At 45.3% G+C, this 20,807-nt stretch overlaps 1 protein-coding gene across 2 annotated transcripts in view; it reads right to left on the minus strand.

Moving 5' to 3' along the window:
• Positions 1-20,807, minus strand: part of NTN4 (netrin 4) — a 47,828-nt gene that overhangs the window by 19,047 nt on the left and 7,974 nt on the right. For both annotated transcript variants that reach the window (XM_066183404.1, XM_066183405.1), the window contains exon 3: positions 7,531-7,809. In XM_066183404.1, coding sequence (XP_066039501.1) covers positions 7,531-7,809 — 279 coding nt within the window. The remainder of the gene's footprint in view (positions 1-7,530; positions 7,810-20,807) is intronic.

The raw sequence follows: 20,807 nt of genomic DNA on the forward strand, positions 1-20,807 counted from the left end.
GCAAGGTCCACACACAAACCAATGTTACAGGATCTCTTCACACACATTTAAAAGCACACACAGCTGCATGGAAACAGAAGATGACTAAAAGTGTGCTGGAACTCTTTCATGCCAGTTTTGGTAGGAGTTTCTTGCAAGCCCTTTGGCCACTGAGTGTTTAGGGCTAGACATGTTGTATTAGCTTGAACCACATCTGTGACCAGAGATATCCTCCAGAAATCCTTCCTCACAGGACTGTCCCAGCTGTAAGGGTAGAGGAACCTTACATAATATATGATCAGGAAGGGAAAGTGACCAGAAGGAGTCAGAGGGTGCCATGGTCAAAACCAGGGGGTCCTTTGGGGCTTTTGCAATCATGACGCCAAAGTGAGAAGGACATGGGAGAAGAATTGCAAACACAAATTTTCTCAGACATGGGAACACTTGGGATTACTGTGGCGATGTGTGCTCCCCCTTTCTGTAGCCTCGCCATCCAAATTCAGTTTGCTCCTTGCCAAAGCCACACAAGGAATCAGTGGGGACCCAATCAATCATCCAGAGGCTGCTCAGCATTAATAATCCAAAAACTCATCCAAAACTCAGCAGCACCTGAGAAACCCTCAAAGAATTAAGCATCCCAAGACACCAGCAGAGAGCAAAGCAAAATTCCCCACCAAGGAGCATTCGTGGTTCCAAAGAGCAGGAACTTGGACTGTCTGAAAGCCCAAGTACTTTATAATAGAGCATGCTGCATTGCTGAAATAAGGAAGGTGGGTGAAAATAAAACAGAATAGGATGTTATCCCAAGAATCTGCTGTGCCACCAATAATTTGGCATGCAGAGCTAATAAGTAAACCACTGAATAGCTGTGCACCAACATATTAATATTAATCTGCATGTGAACTCTAAGGAAAGAGGTTGTATATAATTAAAAAACTGTTGCAGCAATGGAAGGCTTGTGGTCTCTCATGCTGTGGTAAGGAGAGCTGCAAAAGAGCCAAGTTGAATATGATGCAAATCAAGCCAGCTGGTGTTTATCTAGATAGACTCAGAGGCAGAGCATGGCATGACAGTCCTGGTATTGATTGCTCGTAAAGGTGCCATGCACCTGGGTGAAAGGAAACAAATGGTCTGGCTGAAAAGCTTAAAAAATAACAGAATAGCACGATTCTGACGTCTGCGTAAAGGCAAGCACAGGACCAGCACAGAGGCCCTGCAGGCCTGGGCTCTTGCCTGACCCAGTAGGTGCTGTCCTGTCCTGGCCAGGAGGAACATGTTTCCCATTCTTATCATAAGGATGTTGCTTTGCAGTTTCCTTTCCTCAGGGTTTATCACAACCAGCCTCCACCAGCTGCTCCCTCCCAAGGGCAGATCCCACTGTGGATCCCACATGCCCTCTGCTCACCTGGGCAGGGCTAGCATGGCTGTTCAGTAGCCCAGCCTGCAATGTACACTTTGCAAACCTGTGTGCCCCTGCTTGCTGCAGGGCTGGGGACTCATAATCTCAGTGGGATTCATGTTTGGGCGAACACCTGCAGAGGCTTGGGATGCAATGGCCTGGTTGACCCCGCTTCTGTTTCAGAAGCAGCTATCCAGACTCCAACCTTTGGGAGTAAGCTTTGGATAAGGCAGCAGGTTTCCCAGTTCCAATGGTGCTGTGCCTTTATGGCACTGCTACTTAAATGGGCTGAGGAAACTTTGTCTCTCCAAGGTCCCCTCAGGTCTCACGGTGGCCCCAGTTCCTCTCAGCCAGGCAGAGTGTGGGGTGCAGACCCACTAACGAAGCAGCTAAACAGCTAAATGGGCAGTCAAACCGAGGGAGCAGAGAGAAACAGAGTCTTTAACAGCTTGCTTCTCAGTGCAACCATTTAGTTAGTACCTTCTTTTCCATATCCTTTTTTCACAGAAGTTTAATGAAAAGTCACACCTAGGTGATTCAAGAACCTTGCCTCAGGCTGATGTATCTGTTCTCTTAGAATAGCTTTACAATGACTACCACCCAAAACAGCTCTGCTATAAAATGTTTCTCCAGCCTGGCTTTATCTCACTGAAGAAAATATTTTCTTTCTTTTACATAATTCCAGCATGACAGCAAACATTTTTATGCATTGGAAACAACAAAAAAAAAGTGGATACTAGCAAGCCCTTTCTTGCAGCTCACAGGTAGACATGCATTTTTTTTAGTTATAAAGAAATACAATGAGAGCTAGAAATATGAGAAAGATAGGACAAGAAGGGGTAATACAAGGAAAAGTGGCAGCAGGTGAAAAACAGCCAACAGCCTGTCTACACTGGGCAAAATTAATGTCTGTAAGAGCTGTAGGAGGGCCACTCACAAGACTGGTCTGCCATGCAAATACCCTGTCATGCCACGGAGCAGATGGGAGACGGGGCTGAGAAACCAGCCCAGCAGCTCTGCCAGGACACAAGGTAGTCTGGAGAAATGACATACCTGGCCTTCAGGATTTCTCCAGCATCTCAGCACCTTTCTGAAGGCAGAATGTGATCCCTGTGCATTGACAGGAGAAAGAGCACATATTTTCTTCCCTTTTCATTTGCCTCAACTTATAGATAGTTGTAAGGCGTACCCACTAGGATCATTATGGAGCATCACTAAGTACACAAACACAATTCCCAGTATGTCTCACTCCTTTAAGCATTCACACGGCTCCTGACTCATTTAAGCAGCAAGGCCTTCTTATAACATTTTTCATTTTGTCATGGGGTCTTTATATCCCAGTTCACTTTCACACTGTTCCCCTTCTTAGCTTGACAGCCCTGTCACAATGTCAGTCATTAGAAGGCACAATGCAAACAGTGTTACAAAAGTTGCCTTCTGTAAGATAAACGAGCAACTGATTTCTCTATACAAAGACAGTTGCTAGGGCATGCTTCCTTCCAGGGTCTTTTGTTGCCAAATTATAACCTTCCAGTGCTTCCTTTCACATCGCAAATACATAGGGCCTTTTCTTTAGTTGAATCCTATAAAATCCTTTTCCCCATATTTATCATGTTCCAAAATGTTGGACAGTGATAAAGAATGCTGCATTGGGGTAAAAATGCTTTCAGTCACCTGTTATGAATTGATTTTTATTGTAAGAACTCACCCACTATATGGAGTCCAACACAAGTGCCCACTAAAAGAAAATTGATGTCCCAAAGACCTGATAGCATAAACAGTCTAAATAGCTGGGAGGGGCAACTGCTTTTAATAGAATTTCCTTTTTGCAACCGCTAAAACTGTGTTCTTTTCTCTCTCTCTCTCTCTTTTTTTTTTTTTTTTTAACTTTCATGGAAAACAGGCATGATACTAGCCTGAGGGAAAATGGCAGCATTTACACTGAGTCTCTAACCATAGCTTTTAAACTGTGTTGTGCTCGAACTGCTGTGCCTGTTTTAGAACCAATGCCTACTGGCGGCTGTCAGCACATGGGGAGGTATTCTTTTCCCAAAGCACCAGACAACCAAATTTATGCATGAGAAAATTCTCATATCCTATCTCGTTCTTGTGAAAGAATACAAAGCTTGTTGTCCAGGGTGTGGGGGCTGTGCGGTGGGGTTTTTTAGTTCCTTGTACAATAGGCTTCTGTCAGCGTTGCTCTGGAAGACCTTGAACATCTTTTGATGTCAGTAGCATGATAACAATTTACAACAGTCACTGGGTTGGCCACATGGGAAGCGGGGGGGAATATTCAGCCTGCCTAACTACACAGAAGTGCTTTAGCCGAGTATCTTAGTCCACCCAGGATCCCAACCTTCATAACTATGGAGGAAGTCTGGAGAGATCAGCTGGCTATCTTGCAGGAATCCGCATTCAGGGAGGGCCAAGGAGTCTCTGAGATGGATGAACTCCAGCTCTCACCTTGAGACAGAACTGCACAGCCTAGGTGAGGTATCTCTGGGTTTGCTTTCCCCACCTTGGAGTCCTAAATTGCAAGATCCTACTTATCTCCAGGCTTGCACGATGCTTGCCTCTCCTCTTGCCTGCCACTTGCCATAGCTGCAAGCAGGCCATGGGGATGCTTTAGCTGGGAAGAGGCCAAGCATGCAGTGCAATGGCTCCACATGCAGAAGTACTGGCAAAGGGTGAGAAGCTTCTCTGCCACAGATCAGAGGAAAAAACAGTTTTCTCATGGCCACTGAAGATCTGGAGGGATTTCCTATATATCTGAATTCATTTGTTTGCTCATATTTGTGGTTTGCCATGTAATGCAGCTCACAAAGTGATCAACTGCTTAGCATGGTAACGTAGGAGGTCTGTTTGTACACTTATATCTTTTCCTGGGTATGCATTGGGCTGTTGCTGATGAGATTTGAGTAGTGACCCTTTCAATAAATTTGGAGAAGTATGAAAGAGAAAAAGTGTATCTGTATCAACCTCACAGTTCTCTGTTGCAAACAGGTGCACAACAAGGGACAGTCAGGATCACAATACCCATGAGGAGCAGCCCTTGCCATCCTAGGCAGCCAGGTCTTCTCTGGGGAGCTCATGGAAATATACCTTCCGCTAGAGCCAAAGTTCCATCTCTATATTCAGAATTCATCTAAAGGCTGACATGGCATTTCTGACACTCAAACAAAACCAGGGTTTTCCCACACAAATTCCATTCTCTTTTAGGAGAAACAGTAGGTGTGGGAATTGCCAGGAAGAGAGGAGCATCATGGAGAGTTTTGCAGCTAGACACTGATGAGGACACAGAAACAAATCTCTTCTCAGACGCTGTAAAATTTAACTTTGACTCAGACAGATTGCAGACGGAGGTTTCCCCACCCCAGAAGATGAAGCTAGAGCTGCTTCTGCCAGGGCAGAAGAAGCCCCTCTGCTCATGAAGCCACACTGTTTGCATTCCAACCCCATACCCTGAGGGTGTCCCAGGTAAGTATTATCTCATGGCCAAGTGGACTTGTAGCCTCATTTCAGCCATTCACAATATTTACCTTCAAAACTGTCACCTTATAAACACACTATTTGCCGAGATCGCAAGAAAAAAACACACAGGGAGGAATCCAGTGGCAGCAGGCTGGGCCCATGTCCCAAGCTGACCATGCTGGCCCCTTGGGTCAGGATCCTACATCAAACCTGCCAGAGCAGCAGCCCCCAGCATTATCACATACCCATGCTCTTTGGTCAGATCGTCTCTGAGTGAGGTGGCTGAAATGCTTCTGGTCACTTTGTGAGATCTGGCTGAGACCTGGCAGCTGTGCCCAGTGCTGCTGGGATACTCTGGCTTACTGCTCAGAGCAGCCCAAGAGAAAAATAAATATATCACATCTGGATCTTCTGCTGGCCAAGCAGGGACTGAAACTAAGGCTGCAGTTAGGATTTTGCCTGTAGGCTAAAAACAAGTGGGGAGTTAAGAAAACTTGCATATAGATTTTTTGGAAAAGTTGTTTGGTTTTTTTAATTAAATGATCTTAAACATGCTTAAATTTTGATGTTAACTCTCTAACTTAGAGCATATTCTTCAGGAGTGCTCTTGTCCACACAAGCATAAAAACAGAGCCAGATTATATAATCACATTGTGAAATGATGCTGTGCTTCCCTGCTTTTGTTGACTTCAATTTTACACTGATGGTTCTGATAAAACTCTGGGTAGACAGAGTTACAGTAAGACCATACAGAAGTATCCATCTTCCTCTTGAATGACTGGGCATAATTCTTCAGAATCATATTTTCTGTGAGTTTTTCAGCTGAAATGTATAAAAATGCTTACTCTCTGAAATCCTACTCTCTTTTCAGAAGTTTTCTGACTTCTACCACCTAAACAGCCATTGACATCTCAATCTTTCATCCCTTTTCTGTTCATTCACGTGTGTGATGAATTCTTCCTATCATCTTGGATATAATTCTCTCTTCCAATCTTGACACAATGCACTGGCAAACCCCAGGCTGGGTTGCACAAGGCAGGTGATACTGCAGTCCCCAAATAGCAGTAGCCTCATGCCACAGGAGCCTGGCACGGATTAGGCTCAGCCAAAACTGCCCCAGGTCTATGATGGAAAAAGTGGTATTGGGAGAAGAAAGCTCTTACCATGCCTTGACCCTCCCTGCAAACCATGGGGCTATGTCACCCCTACACTGGCACATCCCTCACGGGACATGCAGGATGAAGTGTAAGTAAAACACAGTATGACACAGCAAAATGAATCAGCCTCTCTGTAGAAACGTCACCTTTGGGACTCCTGCCACATAAACATTTATAACCGGAGTTGAATTTCCCCCTCAGGGTCAGTGCAGAGGTTTGCTGCTATTTCTTGCTCTGTTTTCAGTGTGATTTTGGCACTTGTTTCCTTCCCACAGCACTGCCTGTTACCTGCACACTATGGTTGCCATAGGCGGTCGCTGTACAGGAAGCCTGTTAGGCTGCAGGCTCTGTTGCAGCTCTCAGTGGTGCTCCAGGCCACGCTCTCATGCAATTGTATCCCACTAAAATAATCCTGAGCAATCAGCTCCTTTCAAAGACTTTCACTCAGGGGACATCTGCAGAAAGCAGAGCAGTGCTACTTGAAACAGTCTTATAAATCACAGCGCTGCATGTTTTCAAACTGGTATATTTTCAAGATGTTGCAAGGCTAGCTCTATTAGAAGGGAAACATCCTGTCTGCTTCATGTCTGAGGCTGTAATTTAAGCGAAATGAGAGCTCCTCAAAGAGCTGGACTCTTTACCTTGACTAATTGCCTTCTTTTTTTCTTTATCTTTCTCTTTCTAACATTATCCAGTGCAGTATGTTTGGCTGCTCCGTCTTTCCCTACTGCTCCTCTGCCAGCAAAGCCAGAGCTTTCAGAGCCAGCCTAGATGAGCAGAAAGGATAAGATGTGCTGGGGGCAGCAAGTGTCCCTGGACTGGCTGGGTGCAGGCATACCACGCCACAGACATCCAATGTGCTGGTCACTACTGTGACCATCACCTGCCCTATGGATTAGCAGCTCTTGCTTCCCTGGAGTTTAAGTCTTGGTGGGTCCTTAGGAATTTGAGCTCAGAGGTCTTGTGATGGCAGTCCCCTTGAAACCAGAGCAGAGGGTTTTTATCCAGAGAAGGGTATCGCAAAGTGCAATCGAAAGCCCATGAGCCCATGAGCCCATAAGTCAAAACCCGTCTCTATCCCCTTGGTTCAAGACCCAACCCAATATCCTTGGATCCTCCAGAAGCAATGGTAGTCACATGATGCCTCATATCTTCAGAGAAGCTCTCCTCCTTCTTTGTTGCCAAAATGCCTTGCATTTTTTATCCTTTAGATATTGTGTTATTGCACGTTAGCATTTGGGGAAAGATGGCAATTTAATTATTTTTAAAGATTTAGCTGAAATAAATAAATTACTGCGGAGCACCTTTGAAGAATGAGAGTCCCACACCAAGACATAAAGGAAGTTCAGCACTTCAGCCCCACATGGAGACCACCTCCTTTGTAAAGACCATTTCTGCTCACTGTTTTTGGAATCCAGGGCATCACACGTCAAATACCACATACTTGGATCTACACCATACTCCATACCATATATACTCTTCACTATTTTTAAAATTCTGCTTTCCCACAATGCATGTACATACCACATGGAAAACACCAGCCGCCCTGACGGGCTTGAATCCAGCGACGGGGACACAGTGGTCAGCATGGCCATTGCAGAAGCAGCTGCCCTTGACGATGAAGTCGTAGATGGCGTAGTGCAGGGCGGGCGGGGGCGGTGGGGCCGGGCTGGCCGGCAGGCAGGGACAGCCCTGCCGCTCCAGCAGCCGCACCCGCAGGTTGGTGATCCTCAGCAGGGCCTGCGCCTCCGCGCTGTACGGGTTCTCCGCGGAGTAAGGTGGTGACAGCGCTCGGAAGATCACCTGGGCAGAGAAACACAGTGGGTGAAGCAGAAAGGAAGATGTCAGCTAGCCCCAGGGTGGGCCATGGGGTGGAATGGCATTGACAGCACCCTCTGGGGGCAGGCACCAGGCTCTCATGGTGCTCTTCCCCCTCTGCAAGGGGCGGGAGCAGCAAATCCACCTCCAAATCAGTGTGCACAGGGTGACCCCCCCATGATCCCTTACATTCCTCACCACAAAAAGTAAGGACCTTATGGGCGTCAAGTGACTTTTTGCCATTAACTCAAATCAGAGGTGGGCGCCCCTGCTATGTGGTGTGGCCCAGCACAGGGATCAGCACTCTGCCGGGTGATGCGCATGTGGGGGACTCTTCATTAACATTCCCTGTCCCAGAATGGGTGTATTTTTAAGCAAATATAGCTCACATTTCCAAATATTTGATTCCTATCAGTCCCAGGCTGCTTCCTAGTGGAAAAGTAATTAGGTGTGGCAATTAGTGACAGCAAGCTGATTATCAAGAAAACCGAGATAAGAAAGAAAAGAAAGAGGAGGGCTTCCAAAGTTTAAACAAATACTTATCTTTCATTCTTTATTTTAACTTCAGTCTGATTGAATAGGTAAATATTGGCTCAAGCTGAATATTGAGAGCACTAGATAAAAATAACCAATTTTCTTGAAAAGGCTTATTTTAAAGTTTTTGGTCTATCTTTTGTCTACAATGAGAAATAAGAAACAGTATATACTTTATATGACTACCACTGACATAAAACAACTATGACATGTATTAGTTACTGGTACATTCAATCTACAGTGACACTTTCTGAATAGTTAAGTAATTTTTCACTGAACAGTCATCAACAGCTTGATGAACTACAATAATTATAGACAACATTTTACCAAGTCACTTTAGTGCTTGAAGGTGTGATGCAGCCTAACGACTCAATGCACTACTCCCAGCAGTGACTTAAGACCTCCTCAAACTACAGTGCTGCCCCATTGAAACCATCCATGCCACCCAAAATGCTGGCCAGCCTCTTGCAGGCAGCAAGGAGGTGACCGTTGTTTCCTGCCCTGCGAGAGGCAGGGCACCAACTTGCTGCTGTCGCTATCAGGGATCACAGCCTCCTACCCCTAAATCCACTCCTTCCAAAGAAAGTGGCTGATACGCTTCAGCTGATGAAAGCTTCCCTTTTATTTGACCAGGATCCACAGATCCTGGAAATAATGACCACAGTGCTGCCAGCTGGCCTGCCCACAGGCTTTGCCTACCAGCTGCTGCCTCCATCAGCCCTACCGCTGCTGGCACTGCTCCCGGCTGGGACCTGGCTTTTCTCCAGAGCTGCCAGAATCCAGCCAGAGGAAGCTTTGTGTCGGCCTGGAAGGAGACATAGCCCTTGTTTTGGAGCTGAATGGTGGCAGCATGCTTTTGCGTGCCCCGCCAGCCTGCCAAGCACAGTTGCCCCCAGCATGCTGGTGACAGCCGGGCTTGGCCACGCTGGGGCAGGGCTCGGCCGCCCTCGAGCTGGGCGTTGCATGCTGGCAAACACACCATGGCTGCAGTTCTGCACTGCTCTCCTGCAAACACTCCCTCCCAAAGGTATCTGAGCATCTTCTGCCAGAAAGACACAGATAAGGCAGAACATTAACCAGGAAAGGTGGTCAGAGGACAGGGCTGGTGAGCATGCTCCTCGTGCAAAAGTGTTGAATTCGGTGAGGGGTATTAATAAACAGTAGCACATTTCAAAGGAGGTCTTTTCCCCCCTCTCTTTCATGGATATACAGAGTTTTTTGTTCTTCTCTAAAATAAAAATATAAACCGGATATCAACAGAAACCAAACTGAACCCCAACTATCAAGTCCTGCACCTCTACCCAAGGCTTGCTATTTACCCAAATTTAGATCAATGCCATTCTGATCACATTTACTTGCTAATGGTTTTGTGAACACAAGATGCTTTCATATATGGAAAGAAAATTCTTTGGAAAAAATCCAAACTGGAGACATTGATTTCCTTTGAGTGGAGTTGATAGAAAATGCTGGGTCAAGAATTTTTGGTAAAAACTAGCATTTTGGGTTTCTTGATATTACATAAATTGCATCTCAGAGAATTCTTTGTCCTAATTCAGATGAGAGCAGGAAAGAAACTATATAAATGGGAACAATTTATGCTAGATGGAGCTGCAGACTTTCATGTTTTCAGTTTTCCTTGTTTATCTATCCCTGTTTAATGCATGTGACTGATGTTTGTGATTCTAGTAAAGACAATCGCAGCAAGGAAATCAATAACCCTGAGTGCCTCTGCGCTGACAGACTTAAATCTTGTCTGTGTGGAATTCAGGGGGAGTTATGCTGCTGATTTCAATGGAGCCAGTATTCCTGCTCAGACCCTAAAATGCTACAAACATTTCTTTTTATGGCTACTTGAAAACAGTGATGCTAAACATGAGCTCTATCTGTAATTCCCAGGGGCTTCGAGCTCTCAGCTGCTCCCCCCTGGCTGTCCTGTATTGGTCTGGCTGTGCCCAGCAGCCCTGGCCTGGGGATCTACACTGTGCCCTGCAGCCATGTAACAGAGTGAGCCTGGTCTCAGTGCTGCCAGGACAGTGAACATCCCCATCCCTCCATCCCCTGGCAGCCCTGCTTTAACGAAATACTAACTGGTCATTATAATACGTAGGGTATCATACAAATTGCAATCTTCTGCTCTGACACAGCAGATTCAGCTGGGATTCTACAAGCCCTCAGACACTGCATAATAAGGATAAGGATGTGTTTACCAGCAAGATTTCTCTGTTCAGTCATTAACATCACTAATTCATCCCAGCTGGTCTCAGGAGTCTGCACGTCACTGGGGCCACACTGGTCTTACACAGCCGTCATGGGTTTGCACCCCTGTGCTTTCCAGCAGCCCAGCCATACGAACACATATTTGCAGTGCCAGATTTCCTGCTTTTACCTCTTCTTGAGCTTTTTCCATGCAATTGTCCCACCAATAGGATGGGCACAGGGCTTCAGCATCCTCTCTACTAATGAACCATGGTTTGCAGAGCAGACCTGACCAGGTTTTCACACCTCTGGTTCTGGTGGCAACTCCCAGCTACTGCAGTCAGAGGTCTCCTCAACCAAAATATTGTTTAGTTTTAGCAGTGTAGGGAAAGGGTGTAGGAAGAATTGGAAAAGAATTTTTCCAGTTTGTCAACATGTGTGTGCATCTGATGATGTGGTTTTACAACACACATTATCTCCCTGGTGCCACTGTCCAGCCAGAACTCTGTTGCACAGTGGCCCCCAGCCACTCTGTCAGCAGCAAGCCTCACCAGTAATTATCCCAGGGTCACCAGACTTCTGTCTTTCCCACTCAAGTCTGTCTCTGTGTATGAGGCCTTCTAACAAAACATCAAAACCCAGCACCACAGCCAGTGTTGGGCAGATGATGTGACTTATGCAGTGGTCAGCCCCATGTATGACAGCAGTGTGGGAGGCCCTGATCTTTCCATCAGCAGTTCTGAAATGTATGCACTAATTAAAATACTATATTTTGTAAAACAAGTCAGAAGTAATACATTGAAGCACTCCTGCATTTCTGTGTTTTACATCCATATTATATCCTATCTGAAAGATGTTTTCATTCCCAATGTTGCTAGCTCACAAAAAATGTTACAATATTTGGGATTTTTCTTATATACAGTCTCAGGAACCGAATCTTTATCTCAGCTTCCATTTAAAATTAAGTATCTAGCAATAACTCATGTCACAAACCAGGAGGCAAACAGAACCGCTAAGAAACAAAATATCTAGTCCTTGGGGTAATCTTCCTTCTGTGACATGTGGAATGATGCTGTTGGATCCCATGTGCTATAAAAGCAACCTTTGCATGAAGCAACATCAATTGAGGAGTGGTTTAAAAGTTGCAAAGAGATTTTTTTTTTGGCATGGTGGTAGTCTCTCTACACAGCCAAACAGGAGCTGTAGTCTGCAGTCTCTAAGTGAGGAATGTCACTGCTATGCCTCAAGAGGGTCAGGTTCACCTGACCCTCTTAGTGTGATGCATGTTGGTGGCAGGAGGGAGCCCACTCCATTCCCAGGGGAAGCCTAATCCATTCCAAGGGAGCAGGAGTGGACAAGCTGTCCCACAGTACCTTGCATGTGCCATGGAGTAAAAATGCTCTGCCCTTCAACCAGACCACTGGTCACATCTTTACATAGACAGTCTCTAATAAATTTCCACAGGGTTTTGATTTCCTTATGGGTTGTCATGAGCAACTCTTGCTCTGTTGATTATTTCACAAGTTCTAGTGGCAGAAGGAACCTGAGCTCCTCACCATTGCACTGATGCAGTAATGTAGCCCTGTATATAAATAAAGCAGCAGCCATGGATGTGGTGCACTCAAGTAACCACTTGCACCACAATGACCTTGATATATAAATACAAGAAGTCCCTTTGCAAGAAGTACCCTAATATGTTTACAAGTGAGAGGCAATGAAAGGACATATTTATATATATGTCTCCTCAGTGGGAAGGAAAACGCTAAGGAATGATTCTGACAGTAAAAAAATAGGCTGTGAAATCAAAGTTGCCTGAGGAAGTCAACAAAACCAATGAAAGACTGCCAGGAGCAAAGGTTTCTCAATGAGTCACCGGCCCACCTCCACTGAATGCAGCTGCAAGGGTCTGGACTTTTGTCAAGATGCAAATGTCCAGAGCAATGGAGTGGGACCCTTTGGGATACAAATGCCTGTGACATTGAAGAGACATGGGTGATCCCAAAAAAGTTTCTTCCTCACAGACCTTCAGAAACGGGCACAATTACAGAAGCTTTGCACAGGGTCTTGCAGCTGCTGTACATGTGCCCCTTCCCTGGGTCCCTGCGCCTGGCCAGAGCTGCCACGTTCCAACCTCCAACTGGGAGCCTGGCCTTAGTCAGGAAGGCAGCAGGAGATGGTTCATGAAGCGGCAACATCCATAAATTACAGAGAGAACAAATGGATAGAAGAGTCAAGAATCATACACACGTGGGAACAAGCCAACAAACAGGAACACAGCAGAAATAAAAGCAATAAACAAGTAATAAAAACATAACCATATTTTTACTTGGTTGTAAATGAAAACCAGGGTGCATGAAGTGAGACGTGGTTTCTTTCCAAAAGAGACTGATGAACTCTATCCTGTATTGTCTGACCTGGATGCATGAAAACGTATCTAAAAGTACTCTACAATAAGGACATATCCATATTAGTGATTTATGTAATTAGCTCAGGAGCATTTGATAAAGTCAGTACTGATTTATTTGATTTTTGTTGGTAGATTTATCCCTTCCAATGCATTTTACAGGAACAAAAGAAAAAACAGTATGAATTAAAAAAATGCAAAGTTTGTTGTCTTATCCAGATAGACAGCAAAAGCAATGAGGGATGTGCACCACTTTACAAAAGGGCGTATGATGTCTAAGTAAGTGTCTAACAGAAAAGTTAAAGTTTGCATTAGGAGTCTGCAGTGCTTAATTGGCCTGTATTCTGGGGCCTCGTGGAATCTCCACGTCAGTGGAAGTGATCTGATTTATTTAGTGCCTGGACAAGGCTCTGAATATGTAGGCAGTAAATGCAGTGGTGGAGCTCCGCCAGCACGTCCAGAACATCAGCCCTTTGCCTCCTGAAAAATTTCCCTCAAGCACAACAAGCAGCTGAGGCTAGGCACTACTTGCCTGGTGCTGGGGCTGAGGTGAAAGTGAGCCCTTGTCTCTGACATCCTGGTCCTGGGATTCCCAGCTGTGTGCCCAGCATTGCCTCACAACTGCTTGTGCTCACACACCTTGGCTGTCACTTCAAACAATGGCACAAGCTGAGATAGTCCATTCTATATCTGCTGCGTGGTACACTTCTGCCATCCCCCAGCCACTGCCTGCTTGCACCCCGTCCTCCTGCACCTCCCTCCACAGCCAGCCCAGCCCATCCAAAAGCCCAGGAACTCTCCTGTAGGCACCACCCAAAGGTGGCAACTCCTTTCAGCCTTGGCTGGTCTTGTTCAGAGAAGCTTAGTAGGGAAATTTTATTGTGGCAATTAAGTTTTCCTGCTCAATAGATGTTAAAGTTATAAGTAGTCAATTCTCTTGGTAAACATTATGGAAAGCTCCCAGGGAGCAATAAGACTGGTTTGTAGAAATGTGTAACTGAAAATATTAATAATTATGATGCAACTTGTGGGCCAACTGTCAACCTGCCACAGTGTCTGCTTTCAACTTCCGCCCAAGAAATGTACTGGAAGCAAAAAGCTCATCATCACCACAGAAGCCTGACTGATGGAGCTGGATGTAAATTTAACTGCAGAAATGCAATGCCAGTCAGGTACTCCCCCTTCAAAGAGAGTGTTCTCACACCTCTTTTCCACACCCCTGCTTAGTCACCCTCAGTGCTGCAGAGGAACCTTGGAGCTAAGACTGTTCTGTGCTTGTCCCCCCTTGCCTTCCCAGGAAAGAATAATTTGGCTTCTCACACCACAAACATGCAGGGAAGGCTGAGGTGAGACTGTCTTCCTGTTGCTATGAGGATGTCTTGACTTCCAAGCTGTGCTGTGCCATGCAGCGAGACTCAAGCTGCAGCAATGACTCTAATTTGGTACCTTTGGGGAACAGGGATAGTCCTACTTGCCCTGACACCTTTGGGGATCTTTTTTCTTTTTACAGTGTGAAGCCTCAGGCACAGAAGCTGCCTGGTTTAACAGGGCTCTCTCAGCAGGAGCAGCTCAGGCACACCTTCAGTCAAATGCATGGTCTGAACACCAGACCTAGTGCTGGCAGCAGCCAGCAGATTCCCTGCCCTCATATGCCTTCTGAGAGAGACACATACTCTGCAGGTAGCTTCTTTTGTCTTCCACTTTCAGTATCAAGGGTGCAACTCTACACTAGCATTTATCCTCCTGGTCAGTATTTTACTTTCTGGGATTTTCTGCATCAATGTGGTGTAAATCTGCCTGGCTCTCCTTGGCTTGTCCTGGAGAGAAGAGCTGTGTCTGCAGAGGAACATTTTGCTTGCAAAGTCAGCTCCCTACAGAAACAGGCCCTGTGCCATTGCACTGCATGTGTATCCATGTCCCTGCCCATCAGTCCATTCTAAAAACCCCTGAAACCACTGTCGAACTTCAACCACCTTTTGGAGATACACCTTAAAGGCGTTAAGCTCCTGAAAGTTTTAAGAAAACAATCTCACTGCTTCACAAAATCAAGCCTTTTCAACTACTACTACCCCCTGTGAAGAAGGCTGATAGAGCCACAATGCTAGTACTTTCTAGTGACAAAACAGACTTATTTCATATATTACCACACCAAGCAACAAGATTTTAGGAGAGAAACCAATGTGCATCTCTGTGCTATGTTCATTGCAATGACTCTAGGCTAAAAAAGGACAAATCTGCTTTTGGCAGATGCTGCATATAAATCACATGGTGTGGAAAGTTCACCAGCCTGAGCTGAGCAGGTATTACCCACTAGATCCTCTGAAAGACTTCTTTGTTTTTCTGCCTGTCAGACCAAGTGGACTGCAGGGAAGAAGAGCCTCTTTTTCTAGTGGAGAGCTCTGACTGCCTCCCTGGTGCACACTTCAGCATCACCTGGATGAGGTGAAACAGCAATAGAAACTGGAAAACCTGCCTTGCCACTGCAGAGCGGAGACCATCAGAGATAGTAAGATCACACTGGAATCTTGCAGACCACAGTGTTTGGCACTTGATCAACATCCCCAGGCAACCATGACAGAAACCCACTGTGTACCACCACCAGCAGTCCCTGCGATGCTGGAGAAATGGCACTCCTGCAGCAGCCTTAACAAGTCTCCTTCATATAATTTGACACAAGCCAGCATTTAGCCCATGCCTCCAGCCCTTCTGCAGTGTTTTCAGGACATAAATCGAGGCAAATCATCCCTTGCCTCACCATTCAAAAGTTATGCAATCTTACAAAGACTTCAGGAGGAAAATCCAACTATTTCAAATAATCAGTCCTTGCAAATTAATTTATACCAAGGTAACTTTTATCTTTTGGGAAACTCAAAGCATTCTTCTGCCACTCTCAAGAGTGAGGAGCTGTGCAGGAAGAGCTCCAATTCACATGCAGCAGCTGACAAGTGAGGGGTTGGAAAAGGTACAAAGAAAGCTAGGGAAGAGCCTTGGGATTTCTCCAGGATCCTTGAAATCTCTGGCAATCATCAGCCAGATGAGAGCCACCTTCTCAGCTTTTCTTCAACATTCAACTACACGATTTCATTAGATGAAAATGAAACACTGCTCAGTCATTCCTGTCTTCATGCAGTCAACGATCACAAAAGTATTATTCTTACTTTTCATCAGAAAAATCCCACTACAGCTCAAACCTCTTAGACTTCTTCATCTCCGGTTAATACTGCTTCTTCAATAATTGATAATTTATTCCATAATGGCTTCATTTTGCTTAACCACTACTTTTGCTCATCAAACAGACAGGAACACTCAGTTTCTTGGTTCACAAAACCCTCCAGATGCATGATATCATTGGCTGTGAACTATCAAGGAAAACAAGTCTTGCCTTTTTCTCATCTTTAGAATCACCGTTTCCAAGGCTGTGCCCAGTCAGGAAACTGAACCAGCCCATCTCAGCTGATGATATGAAGTCCTTTGACCCATCAGCAAGAAAGATGATATTTTAGTACTCTTTCTTCTACCAATTCCCCTCCTTTCCCTATCCCCATAAAAGATTTATGTTCTCAGCCTTGGCCTGCCAGCAGTACCTGTTATGCATATGGAAGACCCCCAAAACCTGGAGCTACCTCCAAAGAGCCAAACAAAGGACTGGACTTGCTTCTTCATTGGCAGGGCTGTAAGAAAAGCTGGCTCACTCCCCAGAGCTGCAGAATAACCTCTTTAACAGCTTCTGAGCACAAGACACCACTGCAAAAGCCTGAAAGGCAGCAGGTTAGTGTTTCAGTATCTGCAATGGTCCTAAGGATCAAGGGGATTTCTTTCAGCCTAAGAGTAACAAAATTCCATGAATATTTTTCAATTGCTCTTGTTTATAATGAAAAGGCTTTGTGTCTATAGGATTGTCTATAGGACTGACTTGAACTACCCAGCTACCATGAGCTACACTTCATTCCAGGAAAAAGAACACCTGTTGGAATTATATGTAACTACACATGGTCAAAAAGATCACAAGAAACAGCACCCTTCTTTCAAACCATAGCTATAGATTTTGATTACTGGAATGAGGGATGCTGCAGAGAGACTGGTGGCAAAAGACTCATAGAATATGCATCTAGTAAACTGGGTTCTGGACATTAACCTCTTTTCTTCCTGTGAAATGTTACCCATGGACAATTTGAGAACTTCACCATTTGCGTAGGATTTTGAATGTTGTTAGAGTGGATATCTCACACCGACACCCACTGTTGCATGGCAATTAATCTCAAATGAGCTTTTGATCCAAAACTTCTGAGACATGTCAATACACTGCTTTAGGTTACGTGCTTCCCATGTAACCAGTTGTATCCAGGAATCCCAAAGAGAAACATGGCAGCCCTACTTTCCAGCCAGAGAACTGGGAGCTGAATAAGTGAGCTAGCCTTCTCTTCATGCCAAAAATGAACTGTGAAATGAAGCAGTGGGGTGCAGTGCCTGAAGAGAGGCTCCGGAGGCACCGTTAAAATCCCATGGCGCTTTTCTCAAGGGAAGCAATAGTCCTGCTAACAAGGCCAGATGCCAATTTAGAGAATTAAACTCTGCCTATCCAAACTCCTCTTGTTTCATGTGGGTACAGTGCTCTTCACGTCCTACATAAGAAGTTTGGAAAGGGTCTCCTGGAGCCCTGGGACCCATTCGTTCCTGCTGTTGGCAGCCTACAATATCCCCCCTTTCACAGACTGGTCAAGTTCCCTTCAAAGAATAATTTGTTTTAGCCGTAATTGGAGGTCGATCCAGAAGCAGTTGTTAGAAACTTGCTGTTCCAAACAGGGGACTGCCGATATACACTGCTAAACACTGGCTATGCTCCATCCCAGAGGCGGTTGCATTTCAAGAACTGGCCAAGCAAAGGGCCAACACCCAAGTGCCAAAAGCACTGGGAAATTCAGGACGGAGACAATCCTATGGGCTAGTTGCAATGGGCAAAATCATGCAGGGGATCATTGGGCAGGTTGCTCTTCACATGCCCTAGTCCTTCCGAGATGCTGAGCATCCAGAAGCCCTCATAAGGGGACGTGTCACTCCTCTAGGATGGCCCGTGGGAGAGGGGGAGGTATTTGTCACAACCTGGCCCACAGATCTGGCAGTATCATGCCTGGTACTCCACATAGAGAAAACTTGAAAGGAAGGTGCTGGCTGCTTTGCCAGCCCTGTTATGACCGAACTCTAAAGTATCTTTCATGGTAAAATTTGTCAGAGACCAAAGGTTCACCTCCACACATGCCCAGAATGGCCCTTTTCTCTTGTCCTCCCAGGCACAGGTGGAAACTAAGCTAAAGTTTCCCCTTTCCCCCTGATTTGCTTGTTCCTGCCCCATTATTTAAAGGGCAAATCTCCTCTTCTCCACTGTTGGAAACTTGCACCAGCTTGGAAACTCCCCACAGTGCTTGGGAAGATGGGCTTCCCTGCAGGAAGGAAAACTTGAGGACCAAACCAAGGGATGCACTTCACCACAGCCATCAGCAAGGTGACTGGTGTGAGATGGTGTTCTGCTGGTGTGCTGCTACTGCCAGCTGTCACAGCCTGGGATTTCTAGGCTCCTACATAATTTTATTGACCCCAGCCTAGCCTCGTTTACATCATCTCATTACCTATTCCCCTAGAAATCATTATGCTTGAGCTTATGAAACAACAGTCCCCATGTCTTGCTAGATTTAGTGAAATAATGCAAAGAGCTGGACAGGATTTGGCCATCACCCCAACCACGCCAAGCTGAACAGACTCTCCTTTGAACATGGCATTTCTGAACAGGGCCCAACAATTTCTGTTTCTCCAAAAATAGGATGATCAGGAAGACGCTGATAAAGAGGTCTTTTTCCTACAAAGTGCACTTCTACAAAGTGTAGAGATGGGACTTGAAAACATACTTCCTTAAGCATGTCCTCACACATCCTGAGCACTGCTCAGCGCCTGCCAGGATCCCTCTTTCCTTCTCATCAGTTTGGGCCTTTGTTTTCTCTCTGTGCAGATGGCAGTGGCACAGGACAATTAAAGATGTTTGCAGCCCTCTAATGGGTTGACATCCCAGGCTGTTTTGTGGTTATTCTCGCATATTTGCCCAGGTTCTTTGCAAAGACCTGCAAGTGGCTGAACTCAAAACTGTTACCCACAAGGTCCTTGAAGGACCTCAGCACAATTAAAATGTAGCTTTAGTTAAAGACAACAATGATAAGCTTGAAACCCGAGCTTATTCGGCCGAGAATGTAAAAAAAAACCCAACCAGAATTTTCTACAACCCAAAACCAGGACTCGAAAATAAAAGTTACTGACCATCTTTAACTCCTATTTGTTTCAGCAGTGAGCGTTAAAACCACTCGCTGTCTGTCGTGGTCAGACTTCTGAGTAGAAATACGCAATTTACTTCTGCTCTACGCAGCTAATTTCAGGTAAAACCAGTAGGACTGGTGTCCAAATCCTCATGGAAGAGAAGCAGGCTGCATGCAGTAACAGAGCAAGGCAAAACATACAAAGGTTTTTCCGCTATGGAAGGCACAAGATCAATAAAATGCTCAGTAAGACACGCATCCCACAGCAAAACAGTGGTAACGTGACGTTTCAAAAGTTAAAAGCATGTTAGAATTTGTTGCTGGAATATAGTCAAACTGCAAATATGCCTCTTCTATAAATAGCAAACAGCAACAATAGCTGAGGTCTCCAAGAGATTTATTAGCAGTATTCTGAATCGATGAACACTAAAATAAGTTACTAATTTACTAAAATCTTGTCAAGGAGACTCTGCTTCAGTAAGCCCTTTTATCCTGGAACTTGTCTAAATGGGGACACTCAGGCGAGCTAATCTGAATTGACCACAGATGGGAATGTAAAGTGAATGAGATAATTGCATTGCAGAGTGGACAGTCACTCTCACTCACAGTTAAAGAATTAACATCTGCTAAGGGGCCCTTGTGGATGAGCCCTCAATAATGATCCCTAGCCAAGGATAATTTTAAGATTAGTGTGTTGAAAAGGAAATTTTAATATGATCTGAACTATGGGAGGGAAGATAGCCTTTTATGCATACTAGTAAAATTAGTATTCCTGTCTGAGCATGAAGCTGAAAGAGTTTATTTCTGCATCTTGTTTACTTAGATCAGATTGTGTTTGGCTGGTGAATCCAGTTCTGATTTCCCTTGCAATAACGTGGCTGAAGGGTTACACCCTGAAAAACTAAAAATACTCAGCACTTGTAGCACTTTTGTATGATTCAGGCTAAAACTTGGCCATAGCCTTTCTCTTAAAACACTGGTGGATGCAAGGCTAACATTTAGAGGTTTCTGCCTATGCTAACAAACTGCTGTTGTGAAACAATTAATGCACTATATAAGAGAGGGGAAGTCTACAATGACCTCACTGCATGCAGCTGATTTGAAATTATTCCCTGCAAGGGAATGTGTTCCCTTCACAATGTTGCAAATCCAGCTCCTCAAACAGGCAGATGCTTGAAGCTAGCTGGAAACCCAGGTTGGCTGTACCAAGGTTGGGATGCCAGGGCAGGAGGTGGGTACCCACTTTCTGCCTCCTTTCCTGTTCCCTACTGAGGAGAGGCTCAGTTGGTTTGTTTGGCTTCTGTATACCTGCAGAGAAATCACTGACTACTTTGGTTGTTGAAACAGTGGCTCTTCTTTGTACGAGGTCAGACTGCAGCCAGGCTGCCCTGGTATGGGCTCAGCTCAGCAGATCCCCTGAGGTCTCTGGCCACATGCTGACCTCTGAACTCAGGCTTACTTCCACCAAGAAAACCATTTAGATCAAACCCAGGGAATTTAAGTGCAGTGTTCCTGATATCAGTACAGCTTCCAAGCTCTTTGCTTGGCAG

This window comes from Chamaea fasciata, unplaced genomic scaffold (assembly GCF_029207755.1).
Source record: "Chamaea fasciata isolate MVZ Bird 193981 ecotype frontalis unplaced genomic scaffold, bChaFas1.0.hap1 SCAF_5, whole genome shotgun sequence".
In the NCBI taxonomy this organism is placed as follows: domain Eukaryota; kingdom Metazoa; phylum Chordata; class Aves; order Passeriformes; family Sylviidae; genus Chamaea; species Chamaea fasciata.